The sequence below is a fragment of the Heptranchias perlo genome, unplaced genomic scaffold, assembly GCF_035084215.1.
Source record: "Heptranchias perlo isolate sHepPer1 unplaced genomic scaffold, sHepPer1.hap1 HAP1_SCAFFOLD_330, whole genome shotgun sequence".
NCBI lineage: Eukaryota > Metazoa > Chordata > Chondrichthyes > Hexanchiformes > Hexanchidae > Heptranchias > Heptranchias perlo.
The window spans coordinates 49,178-73,097 of record NW_027139342.1 but is presented as its reverse complement, the minus strand read 5'-3'; the positions used below and the strand labels follow the sequence as shown (position 1 = coordinate 73,097).

Here is a 23,920-nt window from a genome sequence, read left to right as displayed (position 1 = left end):
CACCCATGGTCACCTGAGACACTGACTGTAGACCCCAATTGGTGGGGCAATTTTCCTGTTCATACCTCACACACTCAGTCACTTCCTCGTGTCTAATGAAGTTAAACATCCCATAATATTACCATTTCATGTTGGTCGGGAGCACTGGAGGAACCTTACTGTCCAATAAACTAAAAATCATTACCCCATAAACCACAGATTAAAAGTTCCCAGTCTGGTCCAATCTATCAATACATTGACTTAGTTTAGGACAGATGTGTTACCCCCCTGGGCAGTCCCAGAAGCTCTCAGCGATGCCCAGGAGACCCCGGGGGTGGAATTAGTCTCTGGTGTTAGTGCAACACGGGCGATAGTGAATGGACAGCCCATTTTACACCCCGCACGATTTTCCTTTCCACTGAAGTCAGTGTAACTCGGGCTGTCGATTCACCATCGCTGTTTTGAGCTACGGCCAAAGAATAATTTCAACCCCAGCCTCAGATTTTCAGATGTAAGGAATCTTACAACACCAGGTTATAGTCCAACAGTTTTATTTGAAAATCACAAGCTTTCGGAGGCTTTCTCCTTCGTCAGGTGAGTTCGTCACATTCACCTGACGAAGGAGAAAGCCTCCGAAAACTTGTGATTTTCAAATAAAACTGTTGGACTATAACCTGGTGTTGTGAGATTCCTGACATTTGTCCACCCCAGTCCATCACCGGCATCTCCACATCAGATTTTCAGAGCAGCTCTTTAAAGGGCACGTGACCTGTCACTACTATCATTCACTGCTGAGATTAATACAGTCACACCTGTCACTACTATCATTCACGACTGAGATTAATAGTCACACCTGTCACTACTGTCATTCACTACTGAGATTAACAGTCACACCTGCCACGACTGTCATTCACTACTGAGATTAACAGTCACACCTGTCACTACTATCATTCACGACTGAGATTAATAGTCACACCTGCCACTACTGTCATTCACTACTGAGATTAACAGTCACACCTGTCACTACTATCATTCACGACTGAGATTAATAGTCACACCTGCCACTACTATCATTCACTACTGAGATTAACACAGTCACACCTGACATTTCTATGATTCATTACTGAGATTAATACCACTACAATTATGGAACTAAAGTAGTAAAATTATACAACTGAAGTAGACAATCAATTGTAACACCACGAATTACAAGCAAACTCACCTAAAGTTACTATTTTTAGCGTTAGTGACAGACCCGCACAAAGAAAAGCACAAAGACCCCACGGATCCTTAAAAACAGCAAAGCTTCTGAGCTCCTGACATCATCAGAGGGGGCGGACCCGGGAGTGACATCATCCGAGGGCTGACCCGGGAGTGACATCATCAGAGGGCTGACCCGGGAGTGACATCATCAGAGGGCTGACCCGGGAGTGACATCATCAGATGGCTGACCCGGGAGTGACATCATCAGAGGGCTGACCCGGGAGTGACATCATCAGAGGGGCAGACCCGGGAGTGACATCATCAGAGGGGCTGACCCGGGAGTGACATCATCAGAGGGGCAGACCCGGGAGTGACATCATCAGAGGGGCAGACCTGGAAGTGATACAATCATATCCAGCAACCCAGAAGTGACATCTTTCGAGTGGCAGACCCGGGAGTGATGTCAACAGAATCTCAGATTAATTTAACAGTTTTAGGGATTTGTTCCCACAATAAAATGCTGGAAACACGGGTTCAGTGAATGTGGTTTGAAATGTGTGTAAATGTCTCAGTGAGTCAGTGACCCGGTGAAATGACAGAGTCCCGGCCTCATAGTCTAACTGAACTCGGATCCTGCTGATTGACCAGTTCAATGGGAGGACAGTGAACTGGGAATTGTGATAGGCTCTGAAAGAATCATCATCATAAAAATCCAAACACCAGGATTTCCTGCTGAGCCTAAGATTAGACTCGTCCCCCTCCCTCTCTACACTCCCACACACAATCCCTATTCCCCAGTCCTTCCCATCAGTCTCCACATCCCAGGAATGGGATCCTGAGGAGAAACTCTGGGAGCAGAGGACTTGAGGACGGTCTTTAAACCTCTCTGGGTGAGGTGGGTAGGGCTGTTCCCATTCAGTCCATGTTACTGATCTCAGATCATCAGACAGAACCAAGTTCCAGTTTACTGTCTTTGGATCCAGGCTCATCGGTGACCTTTGCCCTAGAGAGGAGAGAAGAGATTGGTCAGACAGGATTATTCCACTCAGATCAATGATTGACAGCTGCAGGGTGGGAGTGTCAGTATTTCCCAGACAGTGTCAGCCCCATATTACCTCTTAGACTGGATTCATCCCATGTTAAATCAATGGCCTTCAATCAGAATCCCTGTTAAATAGCAGTGTGTGGGTCCCAGTGCTGCACACTCAGTGCAAACACTGCAGTGGAGACACACAGTAGCAGTCAGTTTAATCACACAAGCCCCTGGCACTGTGCTCACGTTCTCCCAGACACAATGGAGGGGATTCACCGGCACACAACACATCCCACAGACTCACAGTTCCAGCCCCACAATCTCAGCACCGGCTGTACTGGGAACACACAGCTCACAGGAGGCAGGATTCAGTGGGGAATTGAGGGGAATCTGATCTCCCTTCTGCACATTAAACTGTTTCTCCCTGTTCACTCTGAATTCACCAACACTCCCTCCGGACCTGGGTCTGAGACTCGGAGCTGTGAGGGGGAAACAGGAGCAGGAACTCGACCCTCGAATCCCTCACACTGAACCCGGACTGAAGAAACAGCACAGAAAAATAAAGGGTTAAATCAACAAATAAAGGGTTAAATAGAAATTAATGATCCCCGTTTAAGATTATAAACACACCTTGGAATATTCCCACTCTCCCCCTGATCCCAGTCCCCTGCTCGATGACGATCCCTGGGACAGGGGCTGCCCCTGTTGAGCTGATTCTGCCTCCTCCCCAGAGCACAGATACTGACAGCCCTGTGAGGGACGGTGTCCCTTTAAGAGACACACTGATTGGCTGTGTGTAACTCCGCTGTTCGCGAAGGGTTAATCAAATGGGACTGTTATTGATTCCTCTTTATATTAATTTAACTGTGTTCAGTAACTTTTCAATTGGAACTGATCTGACCAGCAGTTTGATTCTCCCTTTGATATGGACAGACCCTGTAACAAGACCTTAGGAGGCGTGTCGGTGCGAGTGGAACGGCATCTTGTAAACTCTTCGTCTTTGCACTTCACAGGGACATGAGAGAGGTGGGAATGGTGGTTCGTTGTCTGTAATGTTGAAGCTGGTTGTATTGATACATAAACAGCTGTCTGTAAAGGCCCCCCTGGAAGGAGACCCCTGTCGAAAGGAACACGGCCCAGTGTGAGGAACAGCAACACGTGCACTGGAGGGTTAGAATGTCTTTGATGGTTCTGTAACTGACCTCATCCTAAGGATTTGATTGACAGATCAATCAGGATGTGGAAATCATTGACAGGGGACATGAAAGGAACAAGAGGTAATACTAAAACATAACAGGATTGGGAAAAACGATAAACTGTCGTAGTGGGAAGAGAGAGCTCAGAATCTGATGGGGCCTGACCAGCCGACCATTTCACTGTTAACGTCTGGATTCTCCGGGTTAAAAACTCCTGAGTGCTGTTGTTGTTTGTGTTTAATTATTGTCAATAATAGTTATCATCTGCTTAATAAACCTGTGACTATCCACCCGTATCATAGAATCGTTACAGCACAGGAGGAGGCCAATCGGCCCATCGAGCCTGTGCTGGCTCTTTGTCAGGACAATCCAGTTAGTCCCATTCCCCGGTCTCTCCCTGTAGCCCTGCAAATTTTTTCTCTTCAAATATTGATCAAATTCCGTTTTGAAAGCCACGATTGAATCTGCCTCCACCACCCCCTGGCAGTGTATTCCAGATCCCAACCTCTCGTCGCCATTGGTTCTTTTGCCAATCACCTTAAATCTGTGTCCTCTGGTTCTCGACCCTTCCACCAATGGGAACAGTGTCTCTTTATTTACTTTATCTAAACCCGTCATGATTTGAAACACTTCTATCCAATCTCCTCTTGTCCACGTGACTATTAAGTCACTGACCAGAGCGGAGCGGACCCCGAGGTGAGAGACCCGAGAGCGGGGATAAAAGGAGGGGCGACCCGAGACCCGAGAACAGAGCGGCGGCAGACCTGAGAGGGACCAGAGCCAGGACCATAGCGCCATAGGTGCCTCGGCTGTACGGGACGGGGGAAGGAGAAAGGTCAGGAGAGCAACAGTGATAGGGGATTCTACAGTTATGGGAACAGGCAGGCATTTCTGCAGCCACGGACGCGAGTCCAGGATGGTACGTTGCCTCCATGGCACCATAGTCATGGATGTCACTGAGCGTCTGCAGACCGTTCTGGAGGGGGAGGGTGAACAGCCACAGGTCGTAGTCCATATCAGTATCGACGACACAGGTAGAAAGAGGGATGAGGTCCTGCAGGCAGATTTTAAGGAGTTAGGAAAGAGATTAAGAAGCAGGACATCAAAGGTAGTAATCTCCGGATTACTCCCAGTGTCATGCGCCAGTGAGTATAGAAATAGGAAAATAGAGCAGATGAATGTGTGGCTGGAGAGATGGTGCAGGAGGGAGGGCTTTAGATACCTGGGTTATTGGGACTCGTGCTGGGGGAGGTGGGACCTGAACAGGCCGGGGGGTTGCACCTCAATGGAGCTGGGACCAATGTCCTCGCGAGGAGGTTTGCTTATGCTGTGGGGGGCGGTGGGTTTAAACTAATTTGGCAGGGGGATGGGCACCAGGATGTAGCATTGGAAAAGAGAAACAAGGGGCACAAAGGATCGGGAGAGACAGACAGCAATAGAGCAAGAAATAGTACAGTATTAGGTGGGATCGGACTAGGAGAGAGTAGAAGAAAGTCTAAGACTGGTTTACAGTGTATGTGTGTAAACACACGAAGTGTGGTAAATAAGGTCGGTGAACTGCAGGCACAAATAGTCACACGGGAATATGATGTCATGGCGATAACGGAGACCTGGCTCAAAAAAGGGCAGGATTGGATACTAAATATTCCTGGATACAAGGTTTTCAGGAAAGAGAGGGAAGGAAAGGAAGGAGGGGGGTGGCAATATTGATTAAGGTGAATAATGCAATGCTGGAGAGAGGATGTCCTGGAGGGGGCAAGGACAGAATCTATTTGGTTAGTAAAGAAACAATAGAGGTGCCATTACACTACTGGGAGTATTCTATAGGCCACCAACTAGTGGGAACGATACAGAGGAGCAAATTTGCAGGGAAATTACAGAGCGGTGCAAAAGCTATAGAGTAGTGATAATGGGGAACTTCAACTCTCCTAATATAGTCTGGGATAATAATAATATAAGGGGCAAAGAGGGGGAGGAATTTTTGAAATGTGTTCAGGAGATCTTTCTTGATCAGTACGTATCCAGCTCAATAAGGAAGGAGGCATTGCTGGACTTGGTTCTCGGGAATGAGGCGGGCCAAGTGGAGCAAGTGTCAGTGGGGGAGCATTTCGGGAACAGCAATTATAGCATCATAAGGTTTAGAATAGCTATGGAAAAGGGCATGCACCACTCTAAAGTAAAAATACTCAATTGGAGGAGGGCCAATTTCAGTGGGATGAGAACAGATCTGGCCCGGGTAAACTGGAATCAAAGATTGGCAGGCAAAACTGTAATTGAACAGTGGGCAGCTTTTAAGGAGGAGATGGTTCGGGTACAGTCTAGGTACATTCCCACGAGGGAGAAAGGTAGGGCAACTAAAGCCAGAGCTCCCTGGATGACAAAAGAGATGGAGAGTAAGTTCAAACGGAAAAAAGGGGCGTATGGCAGATGTCAAGTGAGAACCAGGCAGAATATAGAAAGTTCAGAGGGCAAGTGAAAAAGGAAATAAGAGGGGCAAAGACAGAGTATGAGAATAGACTGGCCAACATAAAAAGGAATCCAAAAGTCTTCGGCAGGCATGTAAACAGTAAACGGGCAGTAAAAGGAGGGGTGGGGCCGGTTAGAGACCATAAAGGAGACCGACTCATGGAGTCATAAAACTGAACGGACCACCCGGCATTAGACCACGAGGCACCGGACACGACAAAGGCAAACCAAGCCCAGTCGACCTTGCAAAGTCCTCCTCACTAACATCTGGGGACTTGTGCCAAAATTGGGAGAGCTGTCCCACGGACGAGTCAAGCAACAACCTGACAAAGCCACACACTCAGAATAATCCCTTCAGCCAACGTCCCAGACTCTTCCATCACCATCCCTGGGTATGTCCTGTCCCACCAGCAGGACAGACCGACCAGAGGTGGCGGTACAGTGATATACAGCAAGGAGGGAGTGGCCCTGGGAGTCCTCAACATTGACTCTGGACCCCATGAAATCTCATGGCATTAGGCCAACATGGGCAAGGAAACCTCCTGCTGATTACCACTTACCGCCCTCCCTCAGCTGATGAATCAGTCCTCCTCCATGTTGAGCACCATTTGGAGGAAGCACCGAGGGTAGCAAGGGCACAGAATGTATTCTGGGTGGGGGACTTCAATGTCCATCACCAAGAATGGCTCGGTAGCACCACTACTGACCAAACTGGCCGAGTCCTGAAGGACATAGCTGCTAGACTGGGCCTGCGGCAGGCGGTGAGCGAACCAACATGAGGGAAAAACCTACTTGACCTCGTCCTCACCAATCTAGCTGTCCATGACAGTGTTGGTAGGAGTGACCACCGCACAGTCCTTGTGGAGATGAAGTCCCGTCTTCACACTGAGGACACCAACCATCATGTTATGTGCACTACCACCGTGCTAAATGGGATAGATTCAGAACAGAACTAGCAGCTCAAAACTGGGCATCCACGAGGCGCTGTGGGCCATCAGCAGCAGCAGAATTGCATTCCAGCACAATCTGTAACCTCATGGCCCGGCATATTCTTCACTCTACTATTACAACAAGCCAGGGAATCAACCCTGTTTCAATGAGGAGTGTAGAAGAGCATGCCAGGAGCAGCACCGGGCATACCTAAAAATGAGGTGCCAACCTGGTGAAGCTACAACACAGGATGACATGCATGCTAAACAGCGGAAGCAACATTCTATAGACAGAGCTAAGCGATTCCACAACCAACAGATCAGATCAAAGCTCTGCAGTCCTGCCACATCGAGTCGTGAATGGTGATGGAAAATGAAACAACTAATGGGAGGAAGAGGCTCTCTGAACATCCCCATCCTCAATGATGGCAGAGTCCAGCATGTGAGTGCAAAAGACAAGGCTGAAGCATTTGCAACCATCTTCAGCCAGAAGTGCCGAGTGGATGATCCATCTTGGCCTCCTCCCGATATCCCCACCGTCACAAAAGCCAGTCTTCAGCCAATTCGATTCATTCCATGTGATATCAAGAAACGGTTGAGTGCACTGGATACAACAAAGGCTATGGGCCCTGACAACATCTCAGCTGCAGTGCTGAAAACATGTGCTCCAGAACTAGCCGCGCCTCCAGCCAAACAGTTCCAGCACAGCTACAACGCTGGCATCTACCTGACAATGTGGAAAATTGCCCAGATATGTCCTGTTCACAAAAAGGAAGACAAATCCAATCCGGCCAATTACCGCCCCATCAGTCTACTCTCAATCATCAGCAAAGTGATGGAAGGTGTCGTCGACAGTGCTATCAAGCAGCACTTACTCACCAATAACCTGCTCACCGATGCTCAGTTTGGGTTCTGCCGGGACCACTCGGCTCCAGACCTCATTACAGCCTTGATCCAAAAATGGATAAAAGAGCTGAATTCCAGAGGTGAGGTGAGAGTGACTGCCCTTGACATCAAGGCAGCATTTGACCGAGTGTGGCACCAAGGAGCCCGAGTAAAATTGAAGTCAATGGGAATCAGGGGGAAAACTCTCCAGTCGCTGGAATCATACCTAGCACAAAGGAAGATGGTAGTGGTTGTTGGAGGCCAATCATCTCAGCCCCAGGACATTGCTGCAGGAGTTCCTCAGGGCAGTGTCCTCGGCCCAAACATCTTCAGCTGCTTCATCAATGACCTTCCCTCCATCAAAAGGTCAGAAATGGGGATGTTCGCTGGTGCTTGCAAAGTGTTCAGTTCCATTCACAACCCCTCAGATAATGAAACAGTCCGTGCCTGCATGCAGCAAGACCTGGACAACATCCAGGCTTGGGCTGATAAGTGGCAAGTAACATTCGCACCAGACAAGTGCCAGGCAATTACCATCTCCAAAAAGAGAGAGTCTAACCACATCCCCTTGACATTCAACGGCATTACCATCACCGAATCCCCCACCATCAACATCCTGGGGGTCACCATTCACCAGAAACTTAACTGGACCAGCCACATAAATACTATGGCTACAAGAGCAGGTCAGAGGCTGGGTATTCGGTGGAGAGTGACTCACCTCCTGACTCCCCAAAGTCTTTCCACCATCTACAAGGCACAAGTCAGGAGTGTGATGGAATACTCTCCACTTGCCTGCATGAGTGCAGCTCCAACAACACCCAAGAAGCTCGACACCATCCAGGACAAAGCAGCCCGCTTGATTGGCACCCCATCCACCACCCTAAACATTCACTCCCTTCACCACCGGCTGCAGTGAGTACCATCCACAGGATGCACTGCAGCAACTCGCCAAGGCTTCTTCGACAGCACCTCCCAAACCCACGACCTCTACCACTAGAAGGACAAGGGCAGCAGGTACATGGGAACAACACCACCTGAACGTTCCCCTCCAAGTCACACACCATCCCGACTTGGAAATATATCACCGTTCCTTCATCGTCACTGGGTCAAAATCCTGGAACTCCCTTCCTAACAGCACTGTTGGAGAACCTTCACCACACGGACTGCAGCGGTTCAAGAAGGTGGCTCACCACCACCTTCTCAAGGGCAATTAGGGATGGGCAATAAATGTTGGCCTAGCCAGCGACGCCCACATCCCATGAACGAAGAGAAAAAATGAGGGCATGGCCAAGGTACTGAATGAGTACATTGCATCGATCTTTACCAAGGAAGAAGATGCTGCCAGAGTCTCAGTAAAGGAAGATAAAGTTGAGACACTGGATGGGCTAAAAATTGATAAAGAAGAGGTACTTGAAAAGCTAGCTGACTTAAAGTAGATAAGTCACCCACTCTGAATGGGATGCATCCTTGGATGCTGAGGGAAGTAAGGGTGGAAATTGTGGAGGTACTGGCCATAATCTTCCAAACATCCATAGATACAGGGGTGGTGCCAGAGGTCTGGAGAATTGCAAATGTTACACCCTTGTTCAAAAAAGGGTGTAAGGATAAACCCAGCAACTATAGGCCAGCCAGTTTAATCTCAATGATGCGGAAACTTTTAGAAACTATAATCCAGGACAGAATTAACAATCAGTTGGATGAGTGTGGATTGATTAGGGAAAGCCAGCACGGATCTGTTAAAGGCAAATCATGTTTAACTAACCTGATAGAGTTTTTTGATGAGGTAACAGAGAGGGTAGATGAGGGCAATGCAGTTGATGTGGTGTATATGGACTTTCAAAAGGCATTTGATAAAGTGCCACATGGTAGGCTTATCAAGATTGCGGCCCATGGAATAAAAGGGGCAGTGGCAACATGGATACAGAATTGGCTAAGTGACAGGAAACAAAGAGCAGTGGTGAACGGTTGTTTTTCGGACTGGAGGGAGGTGTACAGTGGTGTTCCCCAGGGGTCGGTGCTGGGACCACTGCTTTTTTTGATATATATTAATGACTTGGGTGTACAGGGCACAATTTCAAAATCTGCAGTTGACACAAAACTTGAAGGGTAGTGAACAGTGAGGAGGATAGTGATAGACTTCAAGAGGATATAGACAGGCTGGTGGCATGGGCGGACATGTGGCAGATGAAATTTAATGCAGAAAAATGTAAAGTGATACATTTCAGTACGAAGAACGAGGAGAGGGAATATAAACTAGAGGGCACAACTCATAAAGGGTACAGGAACGAGAGATCTGGTGGTATATGTGCACAATTCGTTGAAATTTGCAGAGCAGGTTGAGAACACGGTTAATAAAGCATACGAGATCCTTGGCTTTATAAATGGAGGCATAGAGTACAAAAGTACGGAAGTCATGATGAACCTTTATTAAACACTGGTTCGGCCACAACTGGAGTATTGTGTCCAGCTCTGGGCCCTGCACTTCAGGAAAGACGTGAAGACCTTAGCGAGGGTGCAGAAGAGATTTACTCGAATGATTCCAGGGATGAGGGACTTCAGTTACGTGGATAGACTGGAAAAGCTGTGGTTGTTCTCCTTGGAACAGAGAAGAGTTGTGAGGAGATTTGATCGAGGTGTTCAAAATCATGAAGGGTCGAGACGGAGTAGATATGGAGAAACTGGTCCCATTGGGGGAAGGGTCAAGAACCAGAGGACAGAGATTTAAGGTGATTGGCCAAAGAACCAAAGGTGACATGAGGAAAAACATTTTCACACAAGTGGTCAGGATTTGGAATGCACTGCCCAAGGGGGTGGTGGAGGCAGATTCAACCATGGCCTTCAAAAGGGAGCTGGATAAGTACTTGAAAGCAAAAAATTTGCAGGGTTACGGGGAAAGGGCGGGGGAGTGGGACTAGCTGGATTGCTCTTGCATATAGCAGGCACTGACTCGATGCGTCGAATGGCCTCCTTCCGTGCTGGAACCTTTCGAGGATTCTATGAGAACCGACTGGTAATTTTGTCCCGGATTATCGTTTCTAAAAGATTCCCCACCATCGACGTTAAACTGACTGGCCTGGAGTTTCCGGATGTTTCCTTAAACCCTTGTTCAAAAATTTGCAGTTGAATTTGCAATTCTCCAGTCCTCTGGCACCACCCCCTGATCTAATGAGGATTGGAAGATTCGGGCCAGTACCTCCGCAATTTCCACCCTTATTTACCTCAGCAACCTCGGATGCATCCCATCCGGACCGTGTGACTTATCTACTTTAAGTATAGCCAACCTTTCTAGTACCTCCTCTTTATCAAATTTCACCCCATCCATTATCTCAACTACCTCCCCTTTTATTGTGACTTTGGCAGCATCTTCTTCCTTGGTAAAGACAGATGCAAAGTATTCATTTAGTACCTCGGCCATGCCCTCTGCCTCCATGCGTAGGTCTCCTTTTACGTCCTTAATTGGCCCCACCCCTCTCCTTACCCCCCGTTTACTGTTTATATGCCCACAGAAGACTTTTGGATTCCCTTTTCTCTTAGCTGCCAGTCTTTTCTCATACTCTCTCTTTGCCCCTCTTATTTCCTTTTTCACTTCCGCTCTGTATTTTCTATTTTCAGACTGGTTCTCACTTGTATTATCAACCTGACATCTGTCACACACCCGCTTTTTCTGCTTCATCTTACTCTCTATCTCTTTCGTCATCCAGGGAGCTCTGGCTTTAGTTACCCTACCTTTCCCCCTCATGGGAATGTACCCAGACTGTACCCAAACTATCTCCTCTTTAAAGGCCGCCCATTGATCAATTACAGTTTTGCCTGCAAATCTTTGATTCCAATTTATCCGGGCCAGATCCGTTGTCAATCCACTGTAATACTGTCGACCCCATTATATTGAGCAGGAACTTATCAGTAAGAACATCGTTCCTCTAACCCGCCCCTCCCTGACCCATGGGGGGGGGTGAAGCTCTGGCCCATTACAGTGAGGAATGTTTAAAGCAGGTGTCACTGGGGACTGAGGATTAATCTCAGGCTCCTAATCCACACACACAGGGACCTGATATTAAAGTTCGGGGATATTCCCAACTGTCTGAACACAACTAACCCGACCTGCTCTCAGTCCCTTATATTGGAGAAAAGCTGCACATTCTTACCAATGATTCCCAGTATGTCTGAGTGATACTTTCCCGATCCATTCAGCCTCTTCTGGATAAGTTGAGATATATTGGACAGGTTCAGGGTGAGCGCTGGAACATCTGGGTCTGTGACTCTCTGAGTCTCAGTCACTCTGGAATGAAAGAGGAGAGAATGTTTTCATCAGTGGGGACATTTCAGATCCGAAACCCAGAGGGGAACGAGTGATCAGTGCAACAACCTGCACCCCTTCTAATGCTCGTACTGAGACCCAGCAGCAACCCATCCTGAAAATGGCAGAATCCCGGGATTTGCAGTCTCCCTGCATTCACACTGATCTCCACACGTGCAGTGGGATCCTGGTTTGCTGCCACTTCAGCTCAGTTTGTGATTTTCAAAGCCGTCTGTGTTCAGTCCAGTTTCTCTGTACTGGAGCCCACATCTTTCCATTATTAATAATTATTATTATCCTGAGAGTCTCCAGTCTGTGCTCCCCCCTCTCTGCAGGATCACACTCTCTACAATCATGTGAAGTGAGGAGAGGAGAAGGAACAGCCTCCCAGGGACCTGGGATCAGTGGGATTCCCTCACTGAGGGTCCAGTCACACTGACATTACTGGGAAATCTCAGCACTCACTCATTTCTCTGTTAGTGGATGGAATGAGCCAATCACAACACATTTTACTGTCACTGACACTGGGACGTGCCCCTCTCCTCACTTCTCCATGGGCTGGTTGATAGTGAGAATCCCTACGTGGTCAGTTTTCGGTAAAATATTAAAATGTCTACGTGGCAAAGAAGCAGAACGCAAAATGGTTAGAAAGGGTTAATTAGTTAGTAACTGAGATTGGTACAGGTGGCCTGGCCTCCTGCTGGGCCATATGTTTGCGTAGTCAGCAGGTTTGCATGGTCTTATCAATGTAGAGTCTTTGATGTGATTCAAGGACTGGTCTGAATGTCTCCATGTTTATGGCAGATCAATATAGGTAACGAGCTTAGCCAAAGTTGAAAGACATTCCAGGTTGGGAGATAAGGAACAGAAGGGACAGGGAAGAACATTCCAAGTTGGAAGGTGAGGAAGTATCCCCTTTGATGTCTAACAGCAACATGATCAGCACATGGACGATTTATGATTGGCCGGAAATAATGTAACCTCGCATGGCAACCTATGCCCGGCTTATGATTGGTGTTGACCCTCGTTAAGTATGTTCCAACCCTATTGATTTGTATAAAAAAGTGTGGATTTCTGTATGTTTTTGTTCTTGCTCTGCCAGCATAGAGGGACTCTATCAGGAGTCCAAATCAATGCTGCAGACTAAGAACCCTGCTATTAAAGTTGTGTTGAACTTTAAAATGTATTCGACTTCAGTTATTACTGAACCAGACTGAGGGGAAAGAATCCGGATCGTCAATAGGACAAGCCAATCACACAGCACTTACTGACCCAATGGAATAAAGCTGTCACTGACACACATGGAGCCTTTCGGAAGCCTCGGTTAGATACAGGTCACTGCAGGTTTCTCTCTCTCTCACTTCCTGTCTGACAGGTTCCTGAGAAGCTCGACACACCGATGGAACAGCACAGGTCACTCCCATTTCCCACAGGCTGCCTGAGCCAATAACCCCTCAAGCCACAGTTAAACATCACTCAATATTCCCACCATTTGAAAGCACCTTATCTGGGAAGGTTTCCAAGCGGTGATTCTACTTTCACTCTTCTCCCAGATACAGGGGAAGGTTCCCTATCAGCAGCAGGTACTGTATGACTGAGAGGAACTTACCTGGAAAGGAGCTGCTTCGAGTTCTGTGAATAAAGAGAGGAGATCAAATCAGTCAACGAACAAATCAACACCCAATGGAACCAAAGAGTGAATTTGGGATTGAGAGTAAAGAGTTCAGTGTATAACAGTAGGTGGGGCGAGTAACAGGAATGGGCAATAATCCCACATTTCACTGCACTCCATCCTGGGGCAGCGCCAACACTCCCAGGGCAGGGCTGAGGGGGCAGCGCCAACACTCCCAGGGCAGGGCCGAGGGGGCAGCGCCAACACTCCCAGGGCAGGGCCGAGGGGGCAGCGCCAACACTCCCAGGGCAGGGCCGAGGGGGCAGCGCCAACACTCCCAGGGCAGGGCCGAGGGGGCAGCGCCAACACTCCCAGGGCAGGGCCGAGGGGGCAGCGCCAACACTCCCAGGGCAGGGCCGAGGGGGCAGCGCCAACACTCCCAGGGCAGGGCCGAGGGGGCAGCGCCAACACTCCCAGGGCAGGGCCGAGGGGGCAGCGCCAACACTCCCAGGGCAGGGCCGAGGGGGCAGCGCCAACACTCCCAGGGCAGGGCCGAGGGGGCAGCGCCAACACTCCCAGGGCAGGGCCGAGGGGGCAGCGCCAATGCTGGACCCACCAACAATCTTCAAACAATTCAGCCCTCTCACCAGCCTCACAGAAACGCCCCATTCCCCAGACATGGCCCTGTTTATATTGAAGATGTACCTGAATAAAGGAGAGAGGGTCCCTCTGTACCAGACTCTGGGTTTCTCTATCCATTAATTGAATCTGTTCCATCCCATTTAATGCTTCAGAACAGCTTCTAATCTGAGAGAGAGCTCGGAGCCCCTCCTCACCGATCAGTTTCAGTGCGTATTCTTCATCTTCTTCCAGCTGTCTCCTCCATTCAGAGAAGCTCTTCGATAGCTTTCCTTTCAGCTCATTGATTCGTGTCTGAAACCCAAACCAACTCTCATTACAAACGGCCCTTCCACACAGCTCTTACCCTGAGCACACGGCACTTTCCAGGGACGGGACAGTTTGTTTCAATCACTACTCGATCACCCGTTAAAGATAGACAAGCAGTTGGGGGGAGGGTCTACTGGGAGAGAAAACAGAGTTTAACGAGTGTTGCCTTGAGCGTTGAGTTTAAAAGAAAGATCACCGTATTTATACTGTGTATGGCATTGCCACCTGGTTCATCCACACCTGGAGTGATGGGTCCAGTTTTGGTGCCCACACCTGGTGAAGGACATCGAGACTCTGGAGAGGATGGTGGCCAGAATGACACGTAGTCTGATGGATTTTAGTTCTCAGGATCGGCTCCAAGAGGGAGGGCGATTTAGATTTTTAAAATGATCGAGGGATTATTGGACTCACTCGTTGGGTGAGGTACTTGAGATGGATCGGGATGGTGGGACTAGAGGGCCTGTGTATAAAATCCATAGGCACAGAGTTAGGTTAGACCCCAGAATCCTCGATCTCTGGAACAAACTCCCTGAACATGTCGGGGGTATGGAGTCACTCCCACCCTTTAAAAGAGAGCTGGGGAGGAATTTCCCAGAGTTTGTCCTGAATTGTCTGCAGGTGTTTTTTCTCTCTTCTGTTTGCCTTTCCCAGGTGAGTACATGGTTCGGGGTGGATTAGTGGTGTGTGTGATTGAACCCTGTCTGCATGGGGCAGGCTCGCTGGGACTAATGGTCTTTTCTTCCTCTTCCTTTCTCTGTTCATCTGATACAGGCTTCAGGGCAAGTCTCCAACTTCCAGCCTCTGACTGTGTCCGTTTCAGTAAATCCAGTGCCCAAGTGATGTAATAATATTCCCTGGGAGGTGCAGGGAGAGTTAAGCAGCTCCCCCTCACATCAAACACACGGGGAACTCAGTGTAATCAGTGACTCGGCCCCAACACAACCAGCCTGGTTTGGCAGGCCTGTTTCTGATGTGCTCATTGACTCAGCGGGGAGAGAAACCCTTTCTAAATCCAGTCCCACTTTACCCACCTTTATTTCAGCTTCTGATCTCTCCAAGTCTCGCTGTTTGCTGGAACCATTCTGCTGGACTTGAAGCTTCTCGATTTCTCTCTCCAATTCTTCCTGTAAAGGCAATTAGGAAGTCTTTAAAATAACAGGGCTTTGGTGAGACTACACCTGGAGTACCGTGTACAGTGTTGGTCTCCTTACCTAACGAAGGATATACTTGCCTTAGAGGCAGTTTCACGAAGATTCACTGGATTGATTCCTGGGATGAGAGGGTTGTCCTATGAGGAGAGATTGAGTACAATGGGCCTATTCTCTCTGGAGTTTAGAAGATTGATAGGTGATCTCATTGAAACATGGAAGATTCTGAGAGGGCTTGACAGGGTCGATGCTGAGAGGTTGTTTCCCCTGACCGGACAGTCTAGAATTTGGTGGCATAGTCTCTGGATAAGAGGTCGGCCAATTAGGACTGAGATGAGGAGAAATTTCTTCACTCAGAGGGTTGGAATTCTCTACCCCAGAGGGCTGTGGATGCTCAGTCGTTGAGTATGTTCGAGACTGAGATCTATAGATTTTTAGACTCTCAGGGAATGAAGGGGTATGGGGATCTGGCGGGAAAGTGGAGTTGAGGTTGAAGATCAGCCATGATCTTTTGTATGGCGGAGCAGGCTCGAGGGGCCGTATGCTCCTTTTCCTTATGTTCTTATATCAACAACCTGCATTTATATCGCGCTTTTAACGTAGTAAAACCTCCCAAGGCTCTTCACAGGAGAGTCATCACACAAAAATTGACACCGAGCCAAAGAAGGAGACTTTAGCACAGGTGACAAAATGCTTGGTTAAAGAGGTAGGTTTTAAGGAGAGTCTTAGAGGAGGAGAGGGAGAGGTGGAGAGACGGAGAGGTTTGGGGAGGGAAATCCAGAGCTTAAGGCCGAGACTGCTGAAGGCACGGCCGCCAATGGTGGGGCAAAGGAATTTGGGCATGCACAAGAGGCCAGAATTGGAGGAACGCAGAGTTCTCGGAAGGTTGTAGAACTGGAGTAGGTTACAGAGATAGGAAGGGTGAGGCCATGGAGGGATTTGAACGCAAGGATGAGAATTTTATAATCGAGGCGTTGCCGGACTGGGAGCCAATACAGGTCAGCGAGCACATGGGTGATGGGTGAACGGGACTTGGTACAAGTTGGGATATGGGCAGCAGAGTTTTGGATGAGCTCATATTTAAGAAGGGAGGTCGGCCAGGAAAGCATTGGAATAGTCAAGTCTGGAGATAACAAAAGCATGGATGAGGGTTTCTGTAGCTGATGGGCTGAGGCAGGGGTGGACACAGTCGATATTCCGGAGGTGGAAGTAGGTGGTCTTAGTGATGGAGAGGATATGGGGTCGGAAGCTCAGCTCAGGGTCAAATAGGACGCTGAGATTGCGATAAGTCTGGTTTAGCCTGAGACAGTGGCAGGGAGGGGGATGGAATAGGTGGCTAGGGAACGGAGTTTGTGGCCGGGGGCGGGGAGTGTCTCAGACAATGGCTTCAGTCTTCCCAATTAATTGGAGGAAATTTCGACTCATCCAGGACTTGATGTCGGACCATCAGTGTGAGAAATCAGAGGCAGTGGAGGGGTCGAGTGAGGTTGTGCTGAGGTAGAGCTGGGTGTCATCAGTCTCAGTGTGGAACCTCACAATGTGTTTTCAGATGATGCCGCCGTGGGGCAGCATGCAGATGAGAAATAGGAGGAGGCCAAGGATAGATCCATGGGGGACTCCAGAGGTATCGGGGGGGTGGGGAGAGAAGCCATTGTCGGAGATTCTTTGGCTACGACTGGATAGATCGGAATGGAACCGGGCGAGGGCAGTCCCACTCAGCTGGACAAAAGGACAGGCGTTGGAGGACGATGGTGTGGTCAACCATGTCAAAGGCTGCAGACAGGTGGAGAAGGATGAGGAGGGATAGTTCACCACGGCCACAGTCACAAAGGATCTCATTTGTTACTTTTTAGTCGGGCCGTTTAAGTACAGTGGCAGAGGTGGAATCCTGATTGGAGAGGTTCAAACGTAGAGTTGCGGGAAAGACTGCCACAGATTTGGGAGGTGACAACACGTACAAGGACTTGAGAGGAAAGGGAGATTGGAGATGAGGTGGTAGTCTGCAAGGACAGAGGGGTCTAGGGGGAGTTTTTTGAGGAGGGAGGTGATGACAGCAGATGTGAAAGAGAGTGGGACAGTACCTGAAGAGAGGGAACTATTTACAATATCAGCTAGCATAGGGGTCAGGAAGGACATAAGAACATAAGAAATAGGAGCAGGAGTAGGCCATACGGCCCCTCGAGCCTGCTCCGCCATTCAATAAGATCATGGCTGATCTTCGGCCTCAACTCCACTTGCCCGCCCTATCCCCATATCCCTTGATTCCCTTCGTGTCCAAAAATCTATCGATCTCAGTCTTGAATATACTCAATGACTGAGCATCCATAGCTCTCTGGGATAGAGAATTTCAAAGATTCACAACACTCAGTGAAGAAATGTTTCCTCATCTCGGTCCTAAATGGCCGACTAGGACTCCGAGTTCTAGACTCTCCAGCCAGGGGAAACAGTCTCTCAGCATCTACCCTGTCAAGCCCTCTAAGAACGTGATATGTTTCAATGCGATCATCTTTCATTCCACTCAATACCAGAGAGAATACAGGCCCATTCTACTCAATCTCTCCTCAGAGGACAACCCTCTCATCCCAGGAACCAATCTCGTGAAACTTCTTTGCACCCCCTCAAAGGCAAGTATATCCTTCCTTAGATAAGGAGATTGAAACTGTACACAGCACTCCAGGTGTGGTCTCACCAGAGCCTTATATCATTGCAGCAAGACCTCCTTACTCTTATACTCCAACCCCCTTGCAATAAAGGCTAACACACCATTTGGGGAAGTTGGGTGGTCAGTAATTTACTGGGAATAGGGTCGAGAGAGCAGGAGGTGGGTCTCATGAACAAGGTGAGCATGGAGAGGGCATGAGGAGAGATAGGAGATAAATTAGAGCGCGATGTGAGTTCAGGGCTAGGGCGGGGGGAACCTTGGGGGAAGTTTGGTTTGGTGGGCTAGGGGAAGGGAGGGAAGAGGCGGAGGCAGCTGAACGGATCACATAGAATGGACAGTACAGGAACAGGCCATTCGGCCCAACAGGTGTACGCCAGTGTTTATGCTCCACACGAGCCTCCTCCCATTTTACTTCATCTAACACCATCAACTTATCCTTCTATTCCTTTCTCCCTCATGTGTTTATCAGCCTCCCTGTAAATGGTATCTATGATATTCGCCTCAACTACTCCTTGTGGTAACACGTTCCACATTCAAACTACTCTCTGGTAAAGAAGTTTCTCCTGAATTCCCTATTGGATTTATTAGTGACAGTCTTATATTTATGGCCCCTTGTTGACCAAAGGACCAAGGATGGTCTCTCGAGAGGTGGATCAGGAATTCTAATATTTTAATCAGGTTGCCAGCCTCAGATTTTAGCTGCCATCTGGATTTAATGGCTGTGGGCCGGGATTTCCAGGGCTCGGGAAACCTGGCAGTTGAAGGGAAGCGGGAGCTGCCGGATCCAGCAGGTAAGTGCTTTTCCAGCACTGCTTGTGGGCCAGGAGGAGCAGGAGCGAGCTCTCCCCCGGACCTTCAAGCAATCCTGCCGCCATCTCTCCCCCACCCCCACGATCGGGCTACACACTTCACTATCTGCCTCCCTCCCAACAATTGGCCAAACCCCTGCCGATCTCACAGCCCCTGGTGGTCTCTGTCCCCCCGCCATTTCATCCCCCGTAATCTCACACTCCCGGGTGTGATCTCACAATCCCCCGCTGAGTAAACCAATTCCATTGAGGTACTCCCTCCCCTCAAATAACGGACTCAGTGTCTGGGCCCCGAGCAGAAATATTCCCTTCTGTGGCTCTCAGTAAAGAGGCGCTCCCTACCCTGTATAAACTGAGTAACCACACACACCGGCTTCTTTTCACACTGACTCACCATGTGCTGCCAGACTGGGCCTGCGGCAGGTGGTGAGCAGGCCAACATGAGGGAAAAACCTACTTGACCTCGTTCTCACCAATCTACCTGTCGCAGGTGCATCTGTCCATGACAGTATTGGTAGGAGTGACCACCGCACAGTCCTCGTGGAGACGAAGTCCCGTCTTCGCACTGAGGACACCATCCAACATGTTGTGTGGCACTATCACCGTGCTAAATGGGATAGATTCAGAACAGATCGAGCAGCTCAAAACTGGGCATCCATGAGGTGCTGTGGGCCATCAGCAGCAGCAGAATTGTATTCCAGCACAATCTGTAACCTCATGGCCCGGCAAATTCCTCACTCTACCATTACCAACAAGCCAGGGGATCAACCCTGGTTCATTGAGGAGTGCAGAAGAGCATGTCAGGAGCACCACCAGGCGTACCTAAAAATGAGATGCCGACCTGGTGAAGCTCCAACTCAGGACTACATGCATGCTAAACAGCAGAAGCAACATGCTATAGACAGAGCTAAGCAATTCCACAACCAATGGATCAGATCAAAGCTCTGCAGTCCGACCACATCCAGTCTGAATGGTGGTGGAAAATTAAACAACTAATGGGAGGGGGAGGCTCTGTAAACATCCCCATCCTCAATGATGGCAGAGTCCAGCATGTGAGTGCAAAAGAATAGGCTGAGGCGTGTGCAACCATCTCAGCCTCCTCCCGATATCCCCACCATCACAAAAGCCAGTCTTCAGCCAATTCGATTCACTCCACGTGATATCAAGAAACGGCTGAGTGCACTGGATACAACAAAGGCTATGGGCCCCGACAACATCCCGGCTGTAGTGCGAAAGGCGTGCGCTCCAGAACTAGCCGCGCCTCTAGCCAAACTGTTCCAGTACAGCTACAACACTGGCATCTACCCGACAATGTGGAAAATTGCCCAGGTATGTCCTGTCCACAAAAAGGACAAATCCAATCCGGCCAATTACCGCCCCATCAGTCTACTCTCTATCATCAGCAAAGTGATGGAAGGTGTCGTCGACGACGCTATCAAGCGGCACTTACTCACCAATAACCTGCTCACCAATGCTCGGTTCGGGTTCTGCCGGGACCACTCAGCTCCAGACCTCGTTACAGCCTTGGTCCAAACCTGGACAAAAGAGCTGAATTCCAGAGGTGAGGTGAGAGTGACTGCCCTTGACATCAAGGCAGCATTTGATCGAGTGTGGCACCAAGGTGCCCGAGTAAAATTGAAGTCAATGGGAATCAGGAGGAAAACTCTCCACTGGCTGGAGTCATACCTAGCACAAAGGAAGATGGTAGTGGTTGTTGGAGGCCAATCATCTCAGCCCCAGGACATTGCTGCAGGAGTTCCTCAGGGCAGTGTCCTAGGCCCACCATCTTAGCTGCTTCATCAATGACCTTCCCTCCATCATAAGGTCAGAAATGGGGATGTTTGCTGATGATTGCACAGTGTTCAGTTCCATTCGCAACCCCTCAAAATAATGAAACAGTCCGTGCCTGCATGCAGCAAGACCTGCACAACATCCAGGCTTGGGCTGATAACTCGCAAGTAACATTCGCACCAGACAAGTGCCAGGCAATGACCACCTCCACTTTACATTCAATGGCATTACCATCATCAAATCCCCCACCATCAACATCCTGGGGGTCATCATTGAACAGAAATTTAACTGGACCAGCCATATAAATACTGTGGCTACAAGAGCAGGTCAGAGGCTGGGTCGTCTGCAGCGATTGACTCACCTCCTGACTCCCAAAGCCTTTCCATCATCGACAAGACACAAGTCAGGGGTGTGATGAAATACTCTCCACTTGCCTGGATGAGTGCAGCTCCAACAACACTCAAAAAGCTCGACACCATCCAGGACAATGCAGCCCGCTTGATTGGCACCCCATACACCCTTCACCACCGGCGCACCATGGCTGCAGTGTGTACCATCCACAGAATGCACTGCAGCAACTCACCAAGGCTTCTTCGACAACACCTCCCAAACCCCCAATCTCTATCACCTGGAAGGACAAGAGCAGCAGGCACATGGGAACACCACCACCTGCACGTTCCCCTCCAAGTCTCACACCATCCTGACTTGGAAATATATCGCTGTTCCTTCATCATCGTTGCATCTAAATCCTGGAACTCCCTGACAGCACTGTGTGAGAACCTTCACCACACAGACTGCAACGGTTCAAGAAGGCGGCTCACCACCACCTTCCCAAGGGCAATTAGGGATGGGCAATAAATGCTGGCCTCGCCAGTGACGCCCACATCCCATGAACAAATAAAAAACAAATTTTCACACGGACTCAGCTCCTCCATTTCCAGGAATCAGCCGAGGGGAAAGGGAGACAGACTCAGTCACACCAGCATTTCTCAAACACCAATTCCCTCTTGTTGTGAGAAACAGTTTCTCCCCCCACCGGTGATGGTCCTCTCCCTGCTGGTCAGATGGCAGAATACCCCAGCGTCACACAGGGCTAAAACATGCTCTGCTCTGCAGCCCTATGCCATGGAGTGCCAGTTCTCACAGGTGCCCACACAGTGAATTACTGAGCTCTACAGTGCCCTCACCAGGAGGGGCTGAGTGTGGGTGAGGGGCAGTTACCCTGGGCCACTCTCACACCCTCCCAGAGCCCACCCTGTTCTCTCAGACAGACTAAGAGAAAGGAGAGGGAGCAAATCTGACTGACAAACAGCTGTAAACCCAGACCCGGGGCAGCAAGAAAACACTGGGCTAAATCAGCACTGTCTGCAATCAGTTCTAATTAATGTTGGTCATTCACAGGAAAATTCTCCCTCACTGTATTTAATATCGGGATTTGTGTCACTCACCTTAATTGCAGCTTGTGCCTGATCCAGGCTCAGCAGTGTGTGGGATTTATGTTTCCCTGTTATTACACAAGAAACACACACACACTCTGCATCATCTTCACAGTAGTATTCAAGGATCTTCTTATGGTCAACGCACTGCCTGTCTTTAAGGTCAGCTACAGGCTCGATTAGGGTGTGTCCACTGAAGGCCTTGTTCAGCAGATGTGGTTTTAAATGATGGGAGCAGAGAGATATTTCACATTTCAGACACGTCTTCACAGCTGGGGATGGATTCTCGACACAGTAATCGCAGACGACACGGGCTGAATCAGCAGGAGGCTGTGACCGGTTGTATTTTTCCACAATATTACACAGCGTGAAGTTTCTCTCCAGACTGGGCCTGGGGTTGAATTTCCGGTGACACTGAGGACAATCAAACCCTTCTGGGCCTGGTGTCTGGGCCCAAAGTCCCTCAATACATTTCAAACAGAAACTGTGCTGACAGGACAACACCACCGGGTCCTGGTACACCTGGAGACACACAGCACAGGTTAATTCATCCTCGAAAGCTCCGGGCTCCATTCCTCCAGCTCCTGAAGCAGCTTTCACACAGAACAAGAGAGAGCGAGGAACCAGAGCAGGAAGTGAAATTCTTATAAACACTCGGTGCCGGGAGTGACGGGGCAGCAAACTGGGCCCAGTGAACACAAACCGAAAATAATCAGCTCAGAACAGACCCAGAATGGGACAAGAAACAAATTAAACCGGAGATAAAGAGGAAAAAATCCCCTTTCCAAACCCTGCAGAGAGGAAGGTGGAAAATAAACCCGGGAACCGCCTCTCTGCCTGACGCGCCTGCGCGGGGCTCCCCCCCCCCGGGGGCACTGGGCCCGGGCCGGGCCGGAGCAGAGCGAGGGAGGGACGGGCAATGTGGAGCCTGGAGAGGCGGCTCCACCCCCCGGGGGAACCTGGGGCTCTTCCAGCACCAACAGGCCCGGACACTGCGGCCTCTCCACACAGAGCCGCAAACTACAGCGGCGCTGCTCGGACTCGGCCTTTGGGCTGAGCGGGGAGTCATCTCCCTGTGAGCGGGCTGATGAGAGCAGGAGCTGCGGGACTGTGGAATTGGACAGCAGCTTTCGGCACAATAATCTCCACTGGGAATGGTGGGGAGTGGGTTAGAGCCCAGAACAGGGAGGGAATGGAGAGAGAGAGAGTGTAGGGGGAGGGAATGGAGAGAGAGAGAGTGTAGGGGGAGGGAATGGAGAGAGAGAGAGAGAGTGTAGGGGGAGGGAATGGAGAGAGAGAGAGAGAGTGTGTAGGGGGAGGGAATGGAGAGAGAGAGAGTGTAGGGGGAGGGAATGGAGAGAGAGAGTGTGTAGGGGGAGGGAATGGAGAGAGAGAGAGTGTAGGGGGAGGGAATGGAGAGAGAGAGAGAGAGTGTAGGGGGAGGGAATGGAGAGAGAGAGAGTGTAGGGGGAGGGAATGGAGAGAGAGAGAGTGTAGGGGGAGGGAATGGAGAGAGAGAGTGTGTA

The 23,920-nt window shown here is 49.5% G+C and overlaps 1 protein-coding gene across 1 annotated transcript; it reads right to left on the bottom strand.

Annotated features, from left to right (window-relative positions):
* Positions 1–657: 657 nt before the first annotated feature.
* LOC137311335 (E3 ubiquitin/ISG15 ligase TRIM25-like) lies at positions 658–23,646 on the bottom strand. Its single transcript, XM_067978616.1, has 6 exons — positions 22,407–23,646; positions 15,580–15,672; positions 14,306–14,533; positions 13,598–13,620; positions 11,837–11,970; positions 658–2,185 (listed from the first exon to the last, which is right to left on the bottom strand). The coding sequence occupies exons 1-6, from the start codon at positions 22,965–22,967 to the stop codon at positions 1,662–1,664; spliced, it is 1,563 nt and encodes a 520-aa protein (XP_067834717.1). The 5' UTR covers positions 22,968–23,646; the 3' UTR covers positions 658–1,661.
* Positions 23,647–23,920: the final 274 nt, after the last annotated feature.

Coding starts and splice junctions, on each gene's coding strand:
- LOC137311335 (XM_067978616.1), bottom strand. CDS start 22,967: ATGGAGCCCGGAGCTTTCGAGGATGAATTAACCTGTGCTGTGTGTCTC. Junction 13,621..14,305: donor ACCCTCTCTCCTTTATTCAG/GTACATCTTCAA, acceptor CTTTATTCACAG/AACTCGAAGCAGCTCCTTTC. Junction 2,186..11,836: donor AGACATACTGGGAATCATTG/GTAAGAATGTGC, acceptor TCTCCTCTCTAG/GGCAAAGGTCACCGATGAGC.